This window comes from Chlorocebus sabaeus, chromosome 20 (genome assembly GCF_047675955.1).
Source record: "Chlorocebus sabaeus isolate Y175 chromosome 20, mChlSab1.0.hap1, whole genome shotgun sequence".
NCBI lineage: Eukaryota > Metazoa > Chordata > Mammalia > Primates > Cercopithecidae > Chlorocebus > Chlorocebus sabaeus.
This window is the reverse complement of record NC_132923.1, coordinates 112963838-112987003: the sequence shown is the minus strand read 5'-3', so window position 1 is coordinate 112987003 and position 23166 is coordinate 112963838. Positions and strand designations below refer to the sequence as shown.

At 52.4% G+C, this 23166-nt stretch overlaps 1 protein-coding gene and 1 long non-coding RNA gene across 2 annotated transcripts in view; one reads left to right on the top strand and one right to left on the bottom strand.

The window, feature by feature from the left end:
* LOC103225379 (uncharacterized) overlaps window positions 1-16059 on the top strand; it is a 68101-nt gene extending 52042 nt beyond the window's left edge. The window contains exon 4 of the long non-coding RNA XR_494455.3: window positions 15019-16059. This is a non-coding gene — a long non-coding RNA (uncharacterized lncRNA). The remainder of the gene's footprint in view (window positions 1-15018) is intronic.
* The window catches only part of MYOM3 (myomesin 3), a 60123-nt gene that overhangs the window by 18855 nt on the left and 18102 nt on the right, over window positions 1-23166 (bottom strand). Inside the window, exons 10-22 of the mRNA XM_007980039.3 lie at window positions 21599-21760; window positions 20826-20967; window positions 19137-19336; window positions 18417-18470; window positions 17765-17892; window positions 14913-15096; window positions 12453-12624; window positions 8386-8507; window positions 7794-7981; window positions 7129-7255; window positions 5817-5995; window positions 1791-1905; window positions 951-1107 (exon numbers count right to left, since the gene is read on the bottom strand). Of these exons, the coding sequence (XP_007978230.3) occupies window positions 951-1107; window positions 1791-1905; window positions 5817-5995; window positions 7129-7255; window positions 7794-7981; window positions 8386-8507; window positions 12453-12624; window positions 14913-15096; window positions 17765-17892; window positions 18417-18470; window positions 19137-19336; window positions 20826-20967; window positions 21599-21760 (1930 nt within the window). The remainder of the gene's footprint in view (window positions 1-950; window positions 1108-1790; window positions 1906-5816; window positions 5996-7128; window positions 7256-7793; window positions 7982-8385; window positions 8508-12452; window positions 12625-14912; window positions 15097-17764; window positions 17893-18416; window positions 18471-19136; window positions 19337-20825; window positions 20968-21598; window positions 21761-23166) is intronic.

Here is a 23166-nt window from a genome sequence, read left to right as displayed (position 1 = left end):
CCTGTACCACAAGCAGACCCTGGCCAAGTCAGGAAGCACAGGCAGCTGCCTCCTTCTACCTCCTCAGGGTCCCCTCAGGGTCCCACCTTCAATGGTGCCATTATCTGGGCTCCCTGGCACTGGGTCTGCACTGGTCACACCACCCTGACCTCCCCCAGGGCTTGAGGTGTAGGCTTTATGCCTTGCTGGACAGAGCTGAGGCCATGAGCCGCTGGGGGAGGAGCGAGACAGGGGGGCATCTGACAGGGGTCCTTGTGGTCATCTGGTCCAACTCTACATGCTATAGATGAAGAACCTGAGTACAGAGAACTTGTAAGAGCAAGTCCCTGGCACCCAGGCTAGAAACCAAGTCCTCTTTGAAGGTCTCCTCGAAGGTACTGAGTTAGGGGCACATATAATTCCCTACGGAAAAGGAATCTCCAAAAGAACAGTGCCATTGGCTGAGTGCAGTGGCTCATGCCTGTAATCCCAGCACTTTGGGAGGCTGAGTGGGGAGGATTGGTTGAGCTCAGGAGTTAGAGACAAGCCTAGACAATAGAGTGAGACCCAATCTCTACAAAAAATACAAAAATTAGCTGGGCATAATGACATGTGCCTGTAGTCAAGCTACTCAGGAGACTGAGGCGGGAGGGTCGCTTGAGCTTGGGAGGTCAAGGCTGCAGTGAGCTGAGATCATGCCATTGCACAGCCTGGGCAACAGAGCAAGACCCTGTCTCAAAAAAAAGAAAGAAAAGAAAAGAAAAGAAAAAATAGCGCCATTGCAGTCCCGTAAGTGCACTCTCCACTCTTCTCACTAAGGTTGCAGTCAGTGTCCTCAGAGAAAGACCGAGCAGCACCTTTCAGCCATCATCGATGAGTCCTGCCCCGTGGTCTCAGCAGGAGTGTCTGCCAGCTCCTCTGACAGTATTTAGGTCTCGTTGAGCAGTTGTTTCCTCTCTCGCCTCACTTACTTGTTAACTGTATCCTCAATCGCGACCCTCTGGGGGTCCAGTGGGCCCTTGTAGTCTTTGGACCACTGAAACTCTGAGGAGTCGGGGGCTTCAGGGGCTTCGAAAGCCAAATAGATAAAGCCCTCTTCATCCACACCAACCTCGATCTCATGGGCACCTGAGGGCGAGATCCAACAGAGGGCAGTGAATGCTTATACATAATAAACCAGGTCACACCCCTCCCCTGCTTAAACCTCCAAGGCCTGCCCATTGCTCTTAATAATAAATTTGACTCCTTGCTGTGGCTGCCAAGGCATTGCATGATCTGGCTCCTTCTCACCTCAAATGTCACCTCTTCAGAGAGGCCCTCCTTGACTGCCCTAGCTAAGCAACCTTGCCCCATCCTATCATCCTGTTTTATTTCTTTTATAATAAAGCACTTATCTCTATCTTAAATCGCTTTCCTCATGCAATAGTTTACTTGTTTACTGCCCTCTGCTCCCCCCACTCCTACATTAGAGCAGGGATCTTACTCTCTCATTCACTCCTGTATTCACAGTGCAACGTGGGCATCACCAAATATTAAATGAATGAATAATTAAAAGAATGGAAAGAGAATGTGCTTTATAGTTGGGAGAGGTGAGTGATTCTGTCATATACTAGCATGTGACCTGGTTGATCTTCTCTGAGCTATAATAAAATCAGTGTCAATGTGGGATGATGACCCCTCCCTCAGGGGCTTGCTGGAGGGCCAGAGAAATGTGAGGGCTTAGCACAGCATCAGGCTTCTCCCAACTTCCCTTGAACACCACCAACGGTGTAGCCCAGCGGCAAAGCTCTGGCCTCTCCGGCCACCCTTACCTGGCTTGTCCTCCAGGAGCACAGGATCGGTGGGCATGGATGGTTGCCCCAGACCAGCCAAATTCATGGCCTGTACCTGGAACACGTAACTCTTTCCTGGCTGCAAGTCAGAAACCTGGGGGCAGAGGGCAAGAACCAGCACTGAGGACAGCAGTGACTTTTCCTGAAACCCAGGCCCCAGTGTGCAGGAAACCACTCGGGGAGCCACTCTCAACAAGAAAACCCTCTCTCTTCTTGTGTCCCTCATCTTTCCACGTGACAAAGACGGCCGTTCAACACCTGGGGATTGTCTTTGCCATCCTTTTCTTGGGCTCTCTCCACCAATCACCAGGTTCCATCTGTTTTATTTCCCTAATGTTTCTTTCTTTTTTTTTTTTTGAGACAAAGTTTTACTCTTGTCGCCCAGGCTGGAGTGCAGTGGCACAATCTCCGCCCACTGCAACCTCTGCTTATCTGGTTCAAGCAATTCTCCCGCCTCGGCCTCCCAAGTAGCTAGGATTACAGGCACTCGCCACCATGCCTGGCAGATTTTTGTATTTTTAGTAGAGATGGGGTTTCACCATGTTGGCCAGGCTAGTCTCGAACTCCTGACCTCAGGTAATCCACCCGCCTCAGCTGCCGAAAGTGCTGTGATTACAGGTGTAAGCCACCACGCCCGGCCTCCCTAATGTTTCTTAAATGTGGCCACTTTCCTCCAGGTCCCATCCACAGCCATGATTGAGGCTTTGTTTCTCTTCACCTGGGGTAGTCCAACAGTTTCCTAAAGGGTGTTTCTGCCCTGGGACCCTTCTCTCCAAGTCTATCTTTCCCTCTGCCGATCTGATGATGTGTACATCTTTTAGTGGCCTTCAGGGTCAAGTTCAAATTTCGAGGTTGAGTACCTAGAGTCTTCCTAACCTGGCCTTAGCCTGTTGTCCTCTTGTCCCTCCATCTGCCCCCTTCACGCCACAGCTCTCTCAGTGTCCCCACATCCATCACACCATTTCACACCTCCCTGCCTTTGCCCTTGCTGAGTGCGCTGCCTGGGATGCCGTCCCGCCTCCCTCCTGGCTCACTCCACTGTAGCCTGTGCTTCATCACTCAGTTTCGGCAGACGCGTGGATTCCAGGAAGCACCTCTCACCTTCTCGTTTGAGCGTCCAGAATTCCTGAGACCCCCTCAATTGCAACATTTATCACACAGTATTGTTACTGCCTGCTACCCAACAACTGTGACTTATTTAGTTTCTCATGCCTAGGAATTGGTCCAGGCCTGGCATTAAAGCAGGTGTGAAGACATGTTTAGCCAGTGGCTGACTGACCGAATGGTGGCCAACAGTCCACATGCAGAAGCCGGTGCCAGGTCACCAAGGCTGTCCCGCCCTGGCCTGGGCCAACGTACATGCGGAGGGGGCGAGCCACTCATATAGGTGAAGACCTCAAGGTCTCAGCAGAGTCCCCTGGCTGAGGCTTGTCTTCCCTGATTCTGTCTGAGGTGGCTTTAATTTCATTTTTTGTAAAATGAAGGTATTTTAATTTTTTCCGATTATAAAAGAAATACACACTTGTTGGGAAACATTTTAAGTGACAGAGCACAACATGCCATGAAGGACTAAAGCACCCCTGGCAGGCCCTGCCCCAGACATGACCAGAATGAACCATTTGGTAAAAATCTTTTTTTTTTTTTTTTGAGACGGAGTCTCGCCCTGTTGCCCAGGCAGGAGTGCAGTGGCACATCTCAGCTCACTGCAAGCTCCACCTCTCGGGTTCACGCCATTCTTTTGCCTCCACCTCCCAAGTAGCTGGGACTACAGGTGCCCGCCACCACGCCCGGCTAATTTTTTGTATTTTTAGTAGAGATGGGGTTTCACTGTGTTACCCCGGATGGTCTCGATCTCCTGACCTCTTGATCTGCCCATCTCAGCCTCCCAAAGTGCTGGGATTACAGGTGTGAGTCACCGTGCCCGGCCAAGGTAAAAATCTTTTTAGAGATTTTTTTTTTTGAGATGGAATCTTGCTCTGTGGCCCAGGCTGGAGTGCAGTGGTGCGATCTCGGCTCACTGCAACCTCCGCCTCCCAGGTTCAAGTGATTCTCCTGCCTCAGCCTTCTGCATAGCTGGGACTACAGGCATGCGCCATCACATGTGGCTGATTTTTGTATTTTTGTTGTAGAAACGAGGTTTCACTATGTTGGCCAGGCTGGTCTCGAACTCCTGACCTCAGGAGATCTGCCTCCTAGAGTGCTGGGATTAACAGGCATGAGCCTCCACCGCGCCTGGGCAAAATCTTTTTAGACTTTTACAAGGACACAATCCAGGTAGAAACAGGACATGCACCTATCCTATTTGTTAGTATCTTATTCTTTCCCATTGTTACGGGCTTCTTGAGCCTGCCTTCTTTCCTCTGGCCGCTCCCTAATGGAATGTTGATGAATGGGCTTGAAAACTGCGTATCTTCCTGCCTGCTGGGGAAAAGCACCCAGGAAAACGGGCTGGAGAAATACTTCACCTTTCCCTAGGGCTGCAGAAAATGGAACCTAATCCACATCACATTCTTACAAATATTCCTCAAATAAAGGAGGCCCTGAGACACGCTGGCCTTAGGTGTAGACACTATGGCCTGTGAAAGTGGCCTTCAGTCACCTGGAAGTCTAACTCTGATTGGTTGTCTAAGGTAGTAATTTGTGTCTGCTAATAATGCTTCAAGTGACATCTTTGTTTCCTGACATGTCTAAGTGTTTGTGAATTGTCTTGGTTAGGCCAGGAGAAGACTCTGTGATTTCCTCACCTCCCGCACAGGTGGAAGTTAAAGCAACCGCCACTCCAGAACAAAACCAGTGATTCTGCTAGACTTCTCATTCAGCCAAAGACTCTAGAGTTAGTTTCTCATTTAAATTAAGGAACATGTAGCCTTAGCCTCCCAAAGTGCTGGGATGCTTGGGGGCTCTAAACAGTTCTGTTCAAGGTGGGTCTGCACTGGAAACTGATCTGGATGGCTGAGGCAGGGGACTTGAGACCTCTGTCAGGCCTGTAGGCGTCTCACCTGGCTGGGGCATTGTCCACTCTTTGCACTCATGCATACATGTTTATTTATCTATGCTATATATAACATGTTATATATATTATATGCTATTCACATATAAATATCCTACTCTGTATTCTGCTTTGTTTTTCTGAGCCACATAGGATGGATACCTTTTTGTGTTAATACATGCATGTAGGTCCACCTCATTCTTTTTTTTTTGAGACAGGGTCTTGCTCTGTCCCTCATGCTGGAGTGTAATGGTATGATCATGGCTCTCTGCAGCCTGGACCTTTCTGGGCTCAGGTGATCCTCTCACTTCAGGTGATACTCCCGAGTAGCTGCGACTACAGGTGTATACCACCACATCTGGCTAATTTTTTTTTTTTTTGTAGAGATGAAGTTTCTCCATGTTTCCCAGTCTGGTCTCGAACTCCTGGGCTTCAGCAATCCTCCCACCTTGGCCTCCTCAGAGTGCTGAGATTAAAGGAATGAGCCACCATGCCCTGCCCATCTCCATTCTTTATACCGTCTTGTTCCTTTAACTGCCTTATTCTTTATACTGCCTGGCACAGGATTCTACTTTTAAGGTACACTGTGATGAACTTAAGCAACACCCCTACTAATGGATGTTTCAGTTGTTTCCAGCTTGGGCCATTATAAACAAGGCTATAAGAAGCATCCTTATCCTTAGATCTTTGCACATTTGCCTAATTACCTTTCTAGAATTCAATCCCAGGAGCAGAATTCCGGGGTCAAGGGGCATGCATGTGCAAATGGTGATATACCTGGCTGATAGCAAGTGAGTCTTTACGGAGGCGCCTGCCTAGCGTGGAGCAGGATATGGGCACCAGCCAGCCAGACCCACCTCCAACTTGCTGTGTGACCCTAGGTAAATCGCTCTTCCTCTCTGGTCCTCTGCTGCCATTAAGTGAGGGCAACGATGTCTGGAGGTCATTCCGGTGCTAATGTTCTAGTGGCAGGGAAGGCTCAGGGCCAGTCAGAAGATGAAGGCATAAGAACTTACCCTCAGGTGGGTGCCAGAGATGGGGCCCGGGGTGACTGGCTTCCACTGCTCAGAGCCTTCCTCCTGGAAACTGACGTGATAGCCTGTGACAGGCCCAGCTCCCGTATACAATGGGGGCTCCCACTGCAGCACCAGGGATGTGGCCCGCACCTCGGACACCCGTACATCGTACGGGGGGCCTGTGACAAATGAGAGATGGGCAGAGATGTGTGAGTTGGGCAGCCAGGCAGCCAGCCAGGTGGGCAGCAAGCCCAGCAGTCAGTCAACAAGCTTGTCAATCCATCAGTCACAGTCAAGCCAGGAAGGGCCTGCTCTGGGTGTCGCCAAGCCCGGGCCAACCTTGGCATCATGACAAAGCTTGGCTCTGGGCCTGAAACAGGGTTCACTTTTCAAAATGTGCTCAGCCTCCCCTCCTCCTAGTAGCTTCCCTGACCTTCCCCATCCCCATCCCAGACAGCACTAATCATTCTAAAGTGCTTCAGTGTTTAGTGTGGGGGCCAAGGGTGTAACTTCTAGAGTCAGACCTCTGGGGTTCGTGTCAAAACTCCACCTCTTCCAGATCTGGGGACTTTGGGCGAGATACTTAGCCTCTTTGTTCCTGTCCCCCCATCTGTAAAATGGGGATAATAATAACTCTTATAATATAGTGCTTTTGTGAGCATTAGTGAGATAATTTATGAAAAGTGTTTGGTACCTAGTAGGTACCCGATAAATATTAGTTGTTTATAATTGTTGCTGTCAAAAGCATCACACGTTTTAGTTATCTGCCACTCAGGTAGAGGTTTTGTGTAGAAAACAGAACTGAGCTGAACAAAATGATGGAAAGGTGTGATTCTCCTTCCTCAGTGGGAGGTGAGGGGCTCATTTGTGAGAAGGCTTACAGGGTTAATGGGAACAGTGGGTAGGGTGGCCAACTGTCCCTTTGTCCAAGACTAAGAGGGTTCCTGGGACATGGGATTTTCAGTAGTAAACTGAAAGTCTCAGGCAAACCAGGACTAGTTGCTCACCCTAGCAGCGCACCTTTTGGGCTGGAGATTGGTCTATGTCCAGAAGCAGGCAGGGTCTCGAGTTGGGAAATAGTTTGTGCTGGGCCAGTAGATGGCCCAGATCAGGGGTCCTTTAAGACAGGCTTAGAACTCCATTTGTGTCAGGAATTACAGAGTGGGTTTGTGGAAGGGCCGGGGGCCTGGGGTGCAGGACAAACAGCGCAAGCCTGAATGCACAGAGGAGTGCTGCGGCCTTCATCTCATTGGGTAGGTTTGGGGAAGGAGGGAAGGGCAGGCACTGGACTTCAGGCCCGCAGGCCTCTCACCTGGCTGGGGCATTGTCCACTCTTTGCACTCGAACAGGCTGCTGGGTGCCGACAGCTCACCAACACCTGCCCAGTTGGCAGCCCGGGCACGGAACTCATAAAAGTGGCCTTCACGAAGGTCACTAACCTTGAAGAGCAGAAACACAAACTGTGAGACTGAGGCTGGGGGAGGGATGGGCAGCGACTCAGAGCAGGAGGTCTGTGGGGGCTTTGCTTTTGTGTTTATTTTTTGAAACATGGTCTCACTTTGTCACCCAGGCTGGAGTGCGGTGGCATGAACATGGCTCACTGCAGCCTCAACCTTCTGGGTTCATGCAGTCCTCCCGTGTCAGCCTCTCGAGTAGCCAGGACTACAGGTGCGTGCCACCACACTCAGCTAATTTTTGTATTTTTTGTAGAGACAGGGTTTTGAACATGTTGCAGACTGGTCTCGAACTCCTGAGCTCAAGCAATGCACCCGCCTCAGCCCCCCAAAGTGCTGGGATTCTTGGGGGCTCTAAACAGTTCTGTTCAAGGTGGGTCAGCACTGGAAAATGATCTGGATGGCTGAGGCAGGGGAACTTGAGACCTCTGTCAGATTCTGTCAGACTCCAGGACTCAAGTACTGCCCTCTGGTCTCTGCTAAACCAGTCATGACACAGGCTGGGGCCACCTTCCAGCCTTACCTTGCAGACCCGGGTGGGGATGGGCTGCTGATTAACCGCGTGCCAGTCCAGCTCTTCTGAGTCATGCTGGTCCAGGAAGTAGCCCAGGATCTTGCCACCTCCACGACGCTTGGGGGGTTTCCACCCAATGACCATTTCATTCTTCCCGCAGTTCAGAAGGGCAAAGCCATATGGGGCAGACGGGGTAGCTACAGGGAGGTAAGGAGGTGAGGCCAGCTGCTCCCTAGGGTGGCTGGATTGGACAGTGGGGCCCGAGGGAGCCGATGAGCCTCCCCTAGTTGGTGCCCGCCCTACTCCAGGGGTTTTTCCTTGAGCCAGCAGTATCTGTGCCCTCAGGAGGGCATCAGAGCCTCAGGTTTCTGGGCCTGAAGGCTTCCCCACCTGCTAGAGCTACTCAGGCCTCATCCCATGACCTCAAGCCATGGTTACTTCCTTCCCAAAGGAAAGGGCAGCCAGGGCCAGTTCCAGTTTCCCTCAGAGGTCATATGTGCCACAAGCCACCAGGACTGGGCCCTCCAAGATGTGGTCTATGAGCCCCAGCTCCCCGCCCAGCCCAGGGAGGTTTGCAGACTGGACCTGCCCTTGGACTCACCCAGAGCCTGCTTGACCCTGATGGGCTCGGTGGCAGCTGAGCTCTCGCCTACCCCAGCCTCGCTGACTGACCTGACACAAAACTCGTACTCCTTGCCCGTCCTCAGCCCGGGAACTGTAAACCTGGGAGGGAAACGTGCAGCTTTCATGGATGTACAAACAGCCTGGAGACATTCCCAAACTTTCTAGAACAACTTTGTGGAATAAGTGGTCACCAGCGTGGTAGAATTTGAAAGTTCCAGGTCAATTCTTCCTAAAAATATTGCCCTTGATCCCATGGCAATGCCCGAGATGACACCGTGGAGGGGGTAGACCTAAGGGTTTTAAAGGATGTTTGCTTTTCCAGATCCACCCTTAACATGCAAACACGCTAGGAAAGGTCCTAATTTAAAGCAAAGGCAGCCAACCCTGGACCCAGCACCACATGGTACATCTTCAAGACTTTGGGCTTTGTCCTTGAAAAAGAACATGTGGCTGTTAATGCCTGCACTAATGCTGTGATGCAAAAACACGGAGTCCTTTCAGAGCCCTCAAAGAGAGCTGTCATCCAGAGACACGCAAGGATGCTCTGGCTTAGAGAAAAATGTCCTTTTCATCCTGTCCCTTCTTGATAAGACCCAAATTGTGGCCCTCTCTCTCTTTTTACCTATCAACATTCTCCTAGAGCAAATCTTTTTTTTTTTTTTTTTTTTTGAGACGGAGTCTGGCTCAGTCGCCCAGGCTGGAGTGCAGTGGCGCGATCTCGGCTCACTGCAAGCTCCGCCTCCCGGGTTCACGCCATTCTCCTGCCTCAGCCTCCCGGGTAGCCGGGACTACAGGCGCCCGCCACCTCGCCCGGCTAATTTTTTTGCATTTTTAGTAGAGACGGGGTTTCACCGTGTTAGCCAGGATGGTCTCGATCTCCTGACCTCGTGATCCGCCCGCCTCGGCCTCCCAAAGTGCTGGGATTACAGGCGTGAGCCACCGCGCCCGGCCTCCTAGAGCAAATCTTGTTTTGCAGGGAGCTCCTCTCAGCTAGTGGTCCCTGAGGAGTCCCCAGGACTTCAGTTACATCAAGTGTTGACAGCTGGCAGAGCAGCAAGCTCTCTGCTTGGGGACAAATGCCTCTAAAGGGGGAACATGCCTTTATGGGACAGAGGGAGCACTGAAGTGGGTGATGGTCAGGCAGCACCTGAATAGGGGAGGCTGGGATGACTCCCCAGACCAGACCCCGTTGACAACAGATGACAATGACGATAATGCCAATAGCAGCGTGCCCTTGTCTGGCACTCACTTTATGTCTATCCACCAGGTGCTCCTCACAACACCCTCTGAGGAAGATGCTGTTACTTATCCCTTTTTTGGAGATGAGGACAAAGTCTTGGGTGTTGGAAGGGTCCTTAGGGGTGAAACGATCCAGTTTTTTCATGTTACGAGTAGGGAAGCACTACCACAGAGGCAGAGATGGCCAAGAGTACACAGCCAATTAGGGGCTCAGCCCAGATGGTAGCCAGGTCTCCTGAGCACCAGTGTAGCACCTGCCCACCCACCATTCATTCATTCATTCATTCATTCATTCATTCATTCATTCAGACATTTTTGCGAGCCAGGCTCTGTGGAGCCTGATGATTCCACAGTGACCTGGGCCACCACAGCCCAACTTAGCTCCCTTTCTGCTGTTGCCCCAGGCTCCAACTCCTGGGCAGCAGGGTTTAGCCTCTTTCCAGTCATGACACATGTAACAGATGACATGCACATATGGGACAAGTTCTCTGGACATGCCAGAGCAGCATGCCACCTTCACTTCTGTATGCCACTTCCCTTGGTCATGCCACCCCATTCATACCAGCCCTCCAACCCCTGCCCTCCCCTTCAGGGAAGCACAGCTGAATGCAAGTTGGAGGAGAGGTCTTATTCTAGGCATAAGCTTGACTCTGAGCTAATTTGTCAAAAACCTGATTATTCTCCAGCTTGGGAATTTTATCTGTTTCTGGTAACAAATTATGAGGGACCCCTCACAGCTAACTGTGAGGAACCAAAGACCAATGGGGCACTGGGGTTGTTCCTTTTTCTCGGTCAGATGACCTTGGCTCATGGCCCAGGGTGCAGGCAGCCCAGTCAGGTGTGCTCAGGGCTTGGCAAGTTGTCTGATGGAAAGGGAAGGGAGACGTATTATCACCTAAGCCCCCTCCCCGACAGAGCTCCTATATCAAGAGAAGTTACCAGCCCAGAAGCCCCAATACTCACTGTGCCTGCTAGGATGAGGGTCTTTCAGGGCCAGGGGATGAGGAGTGAACCTCAGGGTGGAGTGTGAGTTGGAATGTCCAGAGGCCAGGAATGTGGCCCCACCCTCCTGGTTTACAGAGGAAGGAACTGATGCTCAGGGAGGGTGACGGTTGAGTGTCAACTGGATTGGTTGAAGGATGCAAAGTATTGTTTCTGGGTGTGTCTGGGAGGGTGTTGCCAAAGAATATTACCATTTGAGTCAGTGGACTGGGAGAGGCAGACCCACCCTCAATCTGGGTGGGTACCATCCAATCAGCTGCCAGCATGACTAGGATAAAGCAGTGGAAGAATATGGACGGAGGAGACTGGATGATCTTTAGGCCTTCATCTTTCTTCCTTGTTGGATGTTTCCTGCCCTTGAAAATTGGACTCCAATTTCTTCAGCTTTTGGACTCAGACTTACACCAGTGGTTTGCTGGGAGCTCTCAGGCCTTTGGCCACAAACTGAAGGCTGCACTGTTGGCCTCCCTACCTTTGAGGTTTTAGGACTTGAACACGCTTCCTTGCTCCTCAGCTTGCAGGCAGCCAGTTGTAGGACTTTACCTCGTGACTGTGTGAGTCAATACTCCTTAATAAACTCCCTTTCATATGTACATCTATCCTGTTAGTCCGTCCCTCTAGAGAACCCTGACTAATACAGAAAGGGTGAGGGGTGGTGTGGAGCCTGAACGCAGGCCTCCCTGGCTCCAAAGCTCTCCACTGCTCTGCCTTCCCCACCTCTCTCTGGCTGTAAGCTCCTGGAGGGATGAGACCAAGGCATTGTCATCTCTATCCATGGAGTCCTGCAAATAGCACATTCTCAATGAGGTTTGTTGAAAAAGACCATCTGGGTTCAAGTCCCAGTCCTGCCACTTACTAAGCTACAGGGGCTTTGGCAAGTTATGTAACCTTTTTTTTTTTTTTTTGAGACAGAGTCTTGCTGTCTCCCAGGCTGGAGTGCAGTGGCGCCATCTCAGCTCACTGTAAGCTCCGCCTCCCGGGTTCACACCATTCTCCTGCCTCAGCCTCCCGAGTAGCTGGGACTACAGGCGCCCGCTGGCATGCCCGGCTAATTTTTTGTATTTTTAGTAGAGACGGGGTTTCACCATGTTAGCCAGGATGGTCTCGATCTCCTGACCTCGTGATCCACCTGCCTCGGCCTCCCAAAGTGCTGGGATTACAGGTGTGAGCCACCACACCCGGCCTATGTAACCTTATGTAACCTCTCCAAGCCTCAGTTTCTTCATCTGTAAAATAATAAAAATAATAGTCCTACACGTATAGGCTTGCAGGTAGAACTAGATGACCTCACATAGGAATAATGCTAGAACAGTACCTGATGCAGGGTAAATACTGCGAAACGCTGGGCTCCATTATTATTATGGCCCCGCTTCAAGGATGCCTGGTGCAGGAAGGGGGGTGATCTGGTTTGACTCTGTGCCTGCCCCCAAATCTCATGTTGAATTGTAATCCCCAGTGTTGGGGGAGGGATCTCGTGGGAGGAGATTGGATTGTCGGGATGGATTTCCCCTTTGCTGTTCTCAAGACAGGGAGCAAGTTCTCATGAGATCTGGTTGTTTGGAAGTGTGTAGCACTTCCCGTTTTGCTCTTTCTCTCTCTCCTGCTCCCGCCATGTAAGACATGCTTCCTTCCCCCTCGCCTTCCTCCACAATCATAAGTTTCCTGAGGCCTCCCCAGAAGCAGAGGCCCGTACAGCTCACAGAACTGTGAGCTGATTAAACCTCTCTATGAAAGAAATCACCCAGTCTCAGGTATGTCTTTATAGCAGTGTGAGAACAGACTGATACAGGTGGGCAGACGTACCTGGTGCCTTGGATGGGTTTGTTGTTAACTGTTTGCCACTCAGATGACCCCACCTCTCGGGAGTAGATGTAATAACCCAGAAGCTCTGGGTCTTTCACGGGATCCCATGTCAGGGTGACAGAGGTCTGCGTGTCTCGGAAAGCTTGAACTTGAGCTGGAGGAGGGAGGGTAGCTAAAAAATAGAAACATGGGCTGAATGAGAGGGTTGAGTTACGTGGCTCTGACAGGCTGGGGAAGGGGAGGAGCATGGGGAGAAGCCAGAAGGAGCTCCCACAGCAATCAAGGTGCATGAATTCCTGACCTGCTGGGGACTTTGGGAACTCTTCCGTAGACCCAGAAGTGTATCCTAAAAGTCCTCTCTCCCCTTACCTCCGAGCATCTCTGCTTCCTCACTAAAGCACAAAAGCATACTCACTCATTCACCCTTACACACACACTCTCTCTCACTCAAAAGTCATGAAATCTGATAGCTTTCCTCAGTCCTTATCTTTAATCTCAGTTTTCTTTCCTTGAAACTTCTCTACCGATTTTCGTGGCTCCCTGAAACTAAGCTCCTTGAGGTAGGGGCTGCTGTAACTTGTTTAATGGATAGATGGATGGTTGGTTGAATGAATGGATGGATAGATGGTTGGTTGGATGGATGGATGGATGGATGGATGAATGGATGGATGGATGGACAGGTGGATACGTGGATGAATAGATGGATGGATGGATAGATGGATGGATGGATGGATGGATGGATGGATGGATGGATGGATGGATGATGGATGGATGGATAGATTGATGGATGAATGGATGGATAGATGGATGGATGAATGGATGGATGAGTGGACAGGTGGATTCATGGATGAATAAATGGATAGATGAATGAATAGATGGATAGATGGACTGATGGATGGCAGGTGCATGATCTTCCTAGTTCTCGTTTTATTTCTAAATTCCTTACACATCCTTTGGTGGTTCTCTATTTTCTTTTGGCCCCCAAACATTGGACTCCTCCAAGCTTCTGTTCCTTGACCTGCTCCATTTTTTCTCCTCTCTTCTTATTCCTAAGGGTCCTGCCTATCCCAGGTCTTCACCCCTCACCTCTTTGAAGGTTTCACCTCTAGCTCTGCCCTCCCTTCCTTTCTGAATTATACCAGAGCCTTGCCTGCTACAATTTAAGTCTGGTTTATAGTCCAGAGACTGCCCACATCTGATGACAAACTGCTCACTGGCCAGGCCCCAAATCAAATCCAAATGTTCACCAGAATTAAAGAAAAACACCACTTGCTCACCAACTTGTTCATACGTGCTGTGTGTGCGTGTGTGTGTGCATGTGCATGTGTGTACTTTTTCCCTTCTAAATTATTGAAGCAGAACAAATCTAGAACTTTGAAATCTTCTCCAAATGGGACCTTCAGCAAACCAGGCTTTTCTTGCATAGGTGGCACTGTAGAAAGGTTCCTTAAAGGGCTGGTTGTGATGGCAGCTACAGAGAACCTTCAAATCTGATGAAAGGGTAAAGAATCTCAGAATCCAGAGGTCTCAGAGGTGGGAGCCCTGGGAAGCTGGGGTCAGGATGGAGTTGCAATTGGGAGACTCAGGAAGGAGCCAGAGAGGTAGGAGCAGTAACGAGGCCCTTTAAAACAATGGGTTTGGGCCAGGTGCCATGGCTCACGCCTGTAATCCCACCACTTTGGGAGGCCGAGACGGGCGGATCATGAGGTCAGGAGATCGAGATCATCATGGCTAACACGGTGAAATCCCATCTCTACTAAAAATACAAAAATTAGCTGGGTGCGGTGGCAGGCGCCTGTAGTCCCAGCTACTCGGGAGGCTGAAGCAGGAGAATGGCGTGAACCTGGGAGGCGGAGCTTGAAGTGAGTGGAGATCGCGCCACTGCATTCCAGCCTGGGCGACAGAGCGAGACTCCATCTCAAAAAAAAAAAAAAAAAAAAAAAAAAAAACCAAAAAAACCCACAATGGGTTTGCCAGTTGAGGACAGCAAGGTGTGCAGCTTGGAAATGACTCTCCCAGGTCCCCCGTTATGCTGCAGATGAGCAGTGTCCTGCCTGGTAAGCCAGGGCTCGGGCGGGACAGCTCAACTCCCACCAGGCAGGGTGCCGGGGGTTGCTTGGGAGTGAGCTGCAGGATCTAGGGGCAGGCCAGAGACCTGTAGAATGGAGGGACCACTTGCTTGCACAGCTGCTGTGCAGGACCCGGCTGCACTCTGTAACCCATTCATTGCTGATCTGGAAAAAAGCAGAAGGCTGTCTCCCTCCATGAGCCTCCTGCCCAGAGAAATGTAATTTCTGATGTCTTAAAACTCCCCAGGCCTGAGGTCAAATTGCTTTTCAGCTTCATGATGGGTAGAAGGGAGCAGGGACAGGGAAGTGGGCAGGGCTTTATCCTTGCAGCTTCAGGTCTTGAGCCTGGCCTGGCCTGCCTCCTCCCCGACCCCCTGCATCACGAGGGTACCTGGTTGGCCCCGCAAGGCGATGGGCTCACTGGGCTCTGAGGGATCGCTCAGGCCATACTGGTTCATTGCTCGCACTCTGAAGACATATGACTTCTTTTTCTCCAGGTCCAGAACGGCGAATCTCGGAGATTTTACAGGGCTTTCCGTGCTGATGGCCTCCCAGGTGCCACTACCTATGACTGACTGAAGAAATAGAGGAACTCACATTGGCTAAGCAGTTGCCCAGACCGGCTCTGTGCTGGTCACCTCCCATGATCTCTGTCCCCAGCCCATGTGCTTTCATGATCCTCTATACTCAGCCCAGGCTGCCCCTGAGCACGGAGCTCTGCCCCATCTGTCTCCTCGCCTCTCCACCTGGATACCTACCGAGACCTCACGTCCAGCCTGTCCACGATGCAGCTCCAGAGCTTCCCACACCTGCAGTGCATTGGTGGCCCCCATCCTTCCAGTCCCTGGGGTGAAACCCCTAGAGCCACCCTTGGCTCTTCCTCTTTTTGTCTCATGCCCTAAATGTGCTCCATCGACAAACCCAGTTGACTCACTCTTCAAAATTTACCCAGAACCCAGCCATGCTTTATCGCCCTCATGCTCCCCACCATAACCTTGATGCAGGCTGTCAGTACCTCGTGCCTGAATGATCTGAATAGCCTCTTGGCTGGTCTCCCTTCTGTTTCTATCTATAACCCCCTTCTGTCTTGTTCTCTGTTCCCTTCTACCAAGCCCCGTGTCTCCCTCAGAGCAAAAGCTTCCCCATGGCCTGACCCCTCGGTCTGTCTGGCCACCATTCCCTTTGCCCTTAGTCTCTGTGCCTCTCTGCTGTTCCCTAAGGGCCCAAGACCCACCTCTGTCCGGGCCTTCGCACTTGCTGGTCTCTCAGCCTGGAATGTTCTTCCCCCAGAAATCTCTTGGCTGGCTTCCTGTAGGCCTTTATTCAAAACCCACCTTCCTGGGGAGTGGGGAGGCCCTTCCAGCCACTCCATCTAAAAATGTCAGCAGCTCCTCTCCCCACACTTCAAGTTCCCCTCCCTGCTCGACGTCTTTCTCCTTAGCGCCTACCACTCACTATTGTGCGTAATATTCTACTGATTTACCCCGTTTATCATCGGCACTCCCTCCCCTGACTGCTGTGTCCCCAGGACCGAGAACAGCACTGGCACATGGCAGGTGCTCCATCTATGTTTCTGGGGCAAATGAATGAATGAAAGAATGAGTTCTCACAATAACACTGCAGGAAAGTGTTAATTTCTCTGCCGATGAGGGAAGTCAGGTTCAGAGAGTTTCGGTAACTTGGTCAAAAGTTCTGCATCTAATAACTGGTGGATATCGTATTTCACTTCACTCAGGTGTGGGTAGCTGCAAATCTGTTTACTCTCCACAGTGTCAGGGGCCCAGAAAGCAGCCAGAAACTCCAAGTCTCTGGGCAGATGAAGGGTGAAGAGCCCAGGGTGATACAGATGAAAGAGGCACCCAGAGATCGTTTCTGCTGAGTCTGGGCAAGAGAGCTAAGACCTAGAAGCACCAGAGGACCCACTGATTCCATCCTCTGTGGTCTTCCCCTCCCAAGCCCATCTGGCTGTCAGTGGCCTAGACCAGGTAGGACAAGAAATCACCATAAGAAACCATGAAGACTGCTGAGCTCCTACTGTGTGCCAGGCTCTATTCTAAATCTTTATGTGCGCTAATTAATTTGATCCTCACATTAACCCTACAAGCTGTGTATGATTATTATCATTTTATGGAAGAAGAAACAGGCGTATAGAGAAACTAAGTAACTTGCCCAAGGTCACACAGCTGGTAAGTAGCAGAGATAGGATTTGAACCCAAGCAGTCTGATGCCAACATCTCCACCATGATACCCTACCACCTCGCAAAACCAGTCCTCAATTATCTATAGCTTTCCTATGTCAGAGAAAAAGGACTACCCATGAGTGTGAAAAGAGAGGCCCGTTTGGATAACCAGAGCCAGAGATTCCTCCCTGGAAATTTTAAATGCATTTATTCCCTAAACCTTCTCTGTCCACCTAGTTTGTGCCAGGCATTGTGCTGGGCACAGAAAGTAGTGAGAAGACAAACTTAGTCTGTGACTTCAGGGAGATAGTCAAGAACACCTCCTTGGGAAGCACTGACAGATCCCGGGGACTGCAGGCTCTGGCTGCGGGCTGTGTTTTATTTCATCTTCACAGGGCAGGTTCTCTATTCTATGCTGGAGGAAACTGAGGCTCAGAGAAGTTAGGACACTCACTCAGGATCACACAGCAGAAGGCAGGATTTGAACAGATTTTAACACCCATGCTGTCTTCTACTCCGCCATCCTGCCTCCCCTCCACTGTGAAGTCCACTCTACAAGACCTGCTGCATCCTCGCGGGGGTCTCCCCTGACCCCACTCGATCCCCAGTAAGAGCCACCTCCTAGTGCTAATCACTCTGTAGGCTCTGCAAGTGCTGCTGGTTCCTGTCCCTGGCTGGAGGGTACCAGTCTCATTTCCCTCCCAACATAGTCCCACCAAGAAGTGCTTGGCCCAGTGCGTGGTCTGATGCCAGCCGACCTGGGGGCAGGGAGGTACCCAGGAAGTGGTGGATCATATTGTCATTGTTGTCTGTGCCTTGTATTTTGTGTACTTCCATGAACAGCCTCAGGAACAACCAGCAGTGACTGGCCTCCCAGGGCTAGAGGTAGCCGCAAAAGGCTATTCAATCCATCCTCATGCCTCTGTGTGCGGCCATGCCTGGGCCCTTCCAGCCAGGGACTTCTTTTTTATTCTCTGACAGCCTCCCCAGGGGACACTGCCCAGGGTCCCACAGCATGCTGTTTCTCAGGCTGGCCTGGGGCTGGGGCCTCGGGGTCCCCTACCTTCTCCAGGGAGTATGTCAGTGGCGCTCTGCCCCGGGGCCTCGGCTCCTCCCAGGCCAGAACCACGTAGGCCTCTCGGATCTCGCTGGCGTGGACATTGGTTGGCGGTGAGGGGATGGTCACAGTATCTGGAATCAGAGTCACCCGGGGCCGAGATGGGTGGGCCTTCAGAGACCCCCTAATCTCAGTGCCTCATTCCATGGAGGAGGGAACTACATCTCCAACCATCCACAAGAGAGGGGTAGTAATTGGCTCCAGGTCACCCAGCAATACTGGCTAGGACTTTTCCCAACATGTTGCCTCCTCCAGGAGGGCCACAGCCAGATGGGCCACAGTGACCCCAGCACTCTGGCTGCCTCCGACTAGGCCCCACCTACCCTAATCCCCCACACCCTGCACAGGGACAGTTTCTGCCTTCTTGCCAGCTCACCTCCCAGAGTTTCCAGAACTATACAGAGTTTCTAGAACTCTACAGAGTTTCCAGAACTATAGAGTTTCCAGAACTATACAGATTCCAGAACTATACAGAGTTTCTAGAACTATACAGATTCCAGAACTATACAGAGTTTCCAGAACGATACAGAGTTTCCAGAACTATACAGAGTTTCCAGAACGATACAGATTCTGAACTACATAGGAGGGTCCCGCATACCTTCAAAATCGTCTGTGCTGATGGTGATCTTGTTTCCCAGACCAAAGGGGATCTCTAGGATGAGAAGGGAGCATGGGAGGGTGGGGGGTGGGACAGAAGGAGTTAGGCCAGGGCCTACCCCACACCAGGCTCTGCGTCCTGCCCTGACCCAGTCCTGGCCTTGCAGCCCTCGCTGTGCAACCTCAGACAGGTGCCCTCTGACCTCAGCTTTCTCAGGAGTCCCAAGTGGAGCCCTGCTGCTCTCAGGCCCTGGTAGACGCTCTTTCTCTTGGGACAAGTGGAGACAGAGAGGAGGAAGGAGGCGCCTGGGGCCAGGCACCCTGCCATGGTGGAACTTCTAGCCAAGTCAGCGTGGCTCCCGAGGGCTGAGAGGGCCGTGTCCCCACACTCGAGCTGAAGGACATCTGACAGGTGCTGGGGTGGGGTGCTCCCTCAGACTGGTCTCTCCCATGGACAGTTTGGTTTCGCCCATTAGACTAGTTGTATCTTCCTTCTCAGGTTAGGGGTTCCTAAGGACCGGATTGTGCCTCCTCCATCAGACTGGAAGTTCTCGAGGGCTGGCCTTTGTCTCCTTCGTCAGACTAGTGTTTACTGAGGGCTGGGCTGTGCTTCCTCCATCAGACTCGGGGTTCTCGAGGGCCGGATTGTCTCCTGTGTGAGGTAGTCCTGAGGGTTTCCTGACTGATGTTCTAGAAAGTCGCTTAGGACCTCTGTACCCACCTGTCTTCCTCCGGGCTGCATCATAGTCGCCCATGACAACCAGCTCTGAGGCCTTGGAGGGGAGGCTGCTGCCCGCCTTGCTGATGGCTCTCACCCGGAACCGATAGCTCTGACCTTCGACGAGGCCTTGGATCGGGCACCGACAAGTCCCTCCGGGGGCCTCATGGCAGGGGACCCATTCCCCAGAGTCACCCTGGCACCTGTTGGAGACAGACCCCCCTTTCAGCCCCTGCCCACGCCGCACACCTTCCCAATGTGAGCCTCTACGAGGACTTTCCTTTTCTTTTTTTTTTTTTTTTTAGACGGAGTCTTGTTTTGTTGCCAGGCTGGAGTGCAGTGGCACCATCCCCGCTCACCACAACCTCCGTCTCCCGGGTTCAAGCAATCCTCATGCCTCAGCCTCCAGAGTATCTGGGATAACAGACGCACGCCACTACCACCTGGCTAATTTTCATATTTTTGTAGAGACAGGGATTCACCATGTTGGTCAGACTGGTCTCGAACTCCTGACATCTCGTGATCCACCCGCCTAGGCCTCCCAAAGTGCTGGGATTACAGGCATGAGCCACCGCGCCCGGCCTGAGGGCTTTTCTTTAACTGGGGGAGCCTGCCGAGCTCATCTCTACCAATTAAAGTTCTTCTCTCCAATAGAAGAGGCTGGTTCCAACTTCGGGTCCCCGGGAGACCTTTTCACCATCCCTGATGCTGACCAGCAGCAGTGCCTTTCATGGGGGATCATCGTGAGCCCACGGCTGTGCTGTGCCCTCCACACCCAGCCCTTGTTTCATCTCCCTGGAAGTCCTGGGGGCATGTGTGGTCACCTTCACTGTACACATGGAGGGTCTGTGGCTCAGAGAGTGACCAGACCTGCCCAAGGTCACACGGTTAGGATCCACCTGAGCTTGTCCCCTCCCTAAGTTGGCGTGCATTCCAGGTTGACCCTCCAAGCCTGGGCTCTCTGGACCCTCTTGGTACCATTGTCCCAGGCAGTGTGACAGTGCACATTACCCTTATTGTTACCAGCTGGTTGGGGTAGTCATAACATGTGGGTCCAAGTCTTGTCTCCACCACTAATGACAAATGTGTCTTTGAGCAAAGTCATCTCCCCACATACCTTGGTTTCCCTATCCACAGAAGGGGGCATTAGATAGTCCCCTTCTCTTTAGAGCGGGGTCGTTGTAAGGATGGAAAGAGATGAGGCGTGCCCCTAGCATGGTCATGAGCCCGTCTGTGGCAGCATTAGCTATTTCCTCAAGATGGGCCTTCAGAGCCGGCCACACAGGAAGGAGGCCGGAGGTTCTGGGCTGTCTACCTGTTTGCCTCCTCCTTTGGGATCAGTGCTATTCCATCTCTCTCTGTCATTCAGGAAGGAAAATAGCCCACGAATCCACTGTGCTCAGGGTTCAAGCACTCCCTGTTTTGCCCCTCCGGGTCAGCTCTAGAGGGTCCACAGGGCAGTAGCCGACTCCAGTGTAGAATTCCAGGTATCAGCGTGACAGAGACTTGGAGGCACGGATGCCCCTCCATTGCCCCTAAATGACACAGCACAGCCTGCCTCCTGTCCTGTTCTGAGGAGCGGGGCTGTGGGGTTTCTCTGAGGCCAGGCATGGGGCCTCCTCTTTGCTGTGGCTCCCACAACCAGACAGAATTCTAGCCCTAGGGCCTCTGCCACTCAAGAGGCCGACTCACCGCTCGATGGAGTAGGCAGTGATGGCGTTGCCCCGGGTGTCACTGGGCGGGGCCCAGGTCAGGATGAGGCAGTCTCTGTTCACATCCAGGCATCGGACGTTCAGCGGCGAGCCTGGGGCCCCGGGGTTCTCGGCTTCAGCATCTGAAACCCGCGGGTGAGACAGAGGCCCTTCTAGTCAGTGGCCATTTGGTGACAGGCCCTTCCCACTCCCATCCGGCATCCTCTTCTCATCCATCCTCCAGGGGCTCAGTTTTGATCTTGAGGACTGGGGCCTGAATATTAGTCCCCCCACCCCCATAGCAGTATCTGAGGGAAGGGTGACAGCACCATTTCTTGGGGGCCCATTTTATACCAAGTACCTGAACAAGTGGAATAATGAATTCCAGCCCCAGAGCAGCCTTCCCCTCTTTGGATGGGGAAACTGAGTCTCACGGAGGTGAGTGAGTGACCTGCCCAAGGTCACCCAGCTGGTGAAACGACAAAGCCAGGATATGAACCCAGGCCCTAAGCAGTGGCCAGAATCACTCCAGCCCCACACTCAGCTCCCCGCCTCCTTGGCACCAGCCAGGCTATGTCTCAGGCCACGTCCCTTTGGAGAGTCACAGGATGTCATGTGGAGTCTTGGAGACCCTAACCCAAGGCCCTGATTTTATGGCAGAGAAATTGAGGCCCTAAGACAGCAGGGCCCTTGCCTAAGGTTCCACAGCAAACGAGGGGCAGAGCCCTGGTCTCTGGGCTTCTGCTGCCACCTCACACACACCCATGCCCTCACCTCTCACAAGCACGTAGGTGCTCTGTTCCCGGGGTCCGAAAGGTGAGGGCACCTGGACCGTGTAGAGCCCCTCATCCTCCTTGTAGGTGCAGGACACCTTCAGGGACGCCTGGCAGTCTGCGTAGAGGATCTTCCGACGTCTCGAGGACCTCAGTAGCCTCCCTGTGGAGGGGAAGTGGGGGGCCATTGAGTTGGTGGGGGGTCCTGGTCTCACCGGGGAACCGTGGAAACTCGGGGGGGCCTGGAGACCCTGGCTAGGTAGACAGAGAGGCTGGTGAGGCTCAGCTCAGGCCTTGGGTGCAGCTGGTGGCCTCCAGGGCTTTGCCAAGGTAGCAGAGAACTCTTCTTTGCAGAGGGCTTGGGGAGGAGGGAAGGGCCAGTGTGGGGCTGGGGCTCAATGAGGGAGTGAGGGTTTAGGGACATAGCCAGTGACAAGGTGAGGAGTTGTAGGTTCTCTGAGGAAGTAGGAGCAAGAGAGATGGGTCCCTGTATGGGTCAGGGGACTCAAAGAAGGAGGGCCCGTTTGCGGGGGGTGGGAGCTCAGTAAAGGGCCTGGGTCTCACTGAGAGAGCTGGGGCCTCGGTGAGGCGGGTGGAGGACTTGTTGAGGGGTTCGGGGTCAGGGAGGAGAGTGAGGGCTCACGGGAGGGGAGCTTAGGAGGTGGATGGGGACTCAGAAGCGGAGTCCAGGGCTCAGGGGCGGGCCCTGCCCTGAGGCCACACTGTGGGGCCAGCTCTTCTCTTTACCCCATGGGAAGACTCTGCCCTCCGGTCAGCACCTCCATTCTGGAAGATCTACAAGTTTGGGAAAACGTCTCAGCCTTGTTATTGCAGCTGTCAGGGATCCTGATGGCTTCTCTACTCCCTACTGCCCCAGCAGGTACAGCCTCCCTGGGCTCAGAGCTGGGGGTGCCAGAGGGGCACTCTACTCTGGGTCCTTAGGCTATAGGCCTGGTCATGGATGGGGTAGGAGGTCCACATCTTCCTGCCTTGGCTCTGACCAGGCTTCTCCAGGCCTTGCCTGAGACGTCCCCAGAGGCCTCCCAGCCCACGGGTCAGCAACTGTTTATCTGCACCACAACCCTGACTCTGAAAAGTCCAATGAAACTGTCGCAGCTTGCCCCAAGCGCTTGTGGTGCCCTCCTGCCTCCTGACCTTGGGGCTCTGTTCCCATTGCTTTAAGTGCCCTCACTCACTTTTTTTTTTTTTTTTTTTTGAGACAGAGTCTTGCTCTTGTCCCCCAGGCTGGAGTGCAGTGATGCCATCTTGGCTCACTGCAACCTCTGCCTCCCAGGTTCAAGCAATTCTCCTGCCTCAGCCTCCTGAGTAGCTAGGATTACAGGCACCCATCACTGCACCTGGCTAATTTTTTGTATTTTTAGTAGAGACGGAGTTTCACCATGTTAGCCAGGCCTGAACTCTTGACTTCAGGTGATCCACCAGCCTCAGCCTCCCAGAGTACTAGGATTACAGGTGTGAGCCACCACGCCTGGCCTCCCTCACTCACTCTTAGGGAGGTAACGATACATGCAAATGGCTGAGCAGGTGCTTGGTCAGTGCTGGTGGGTA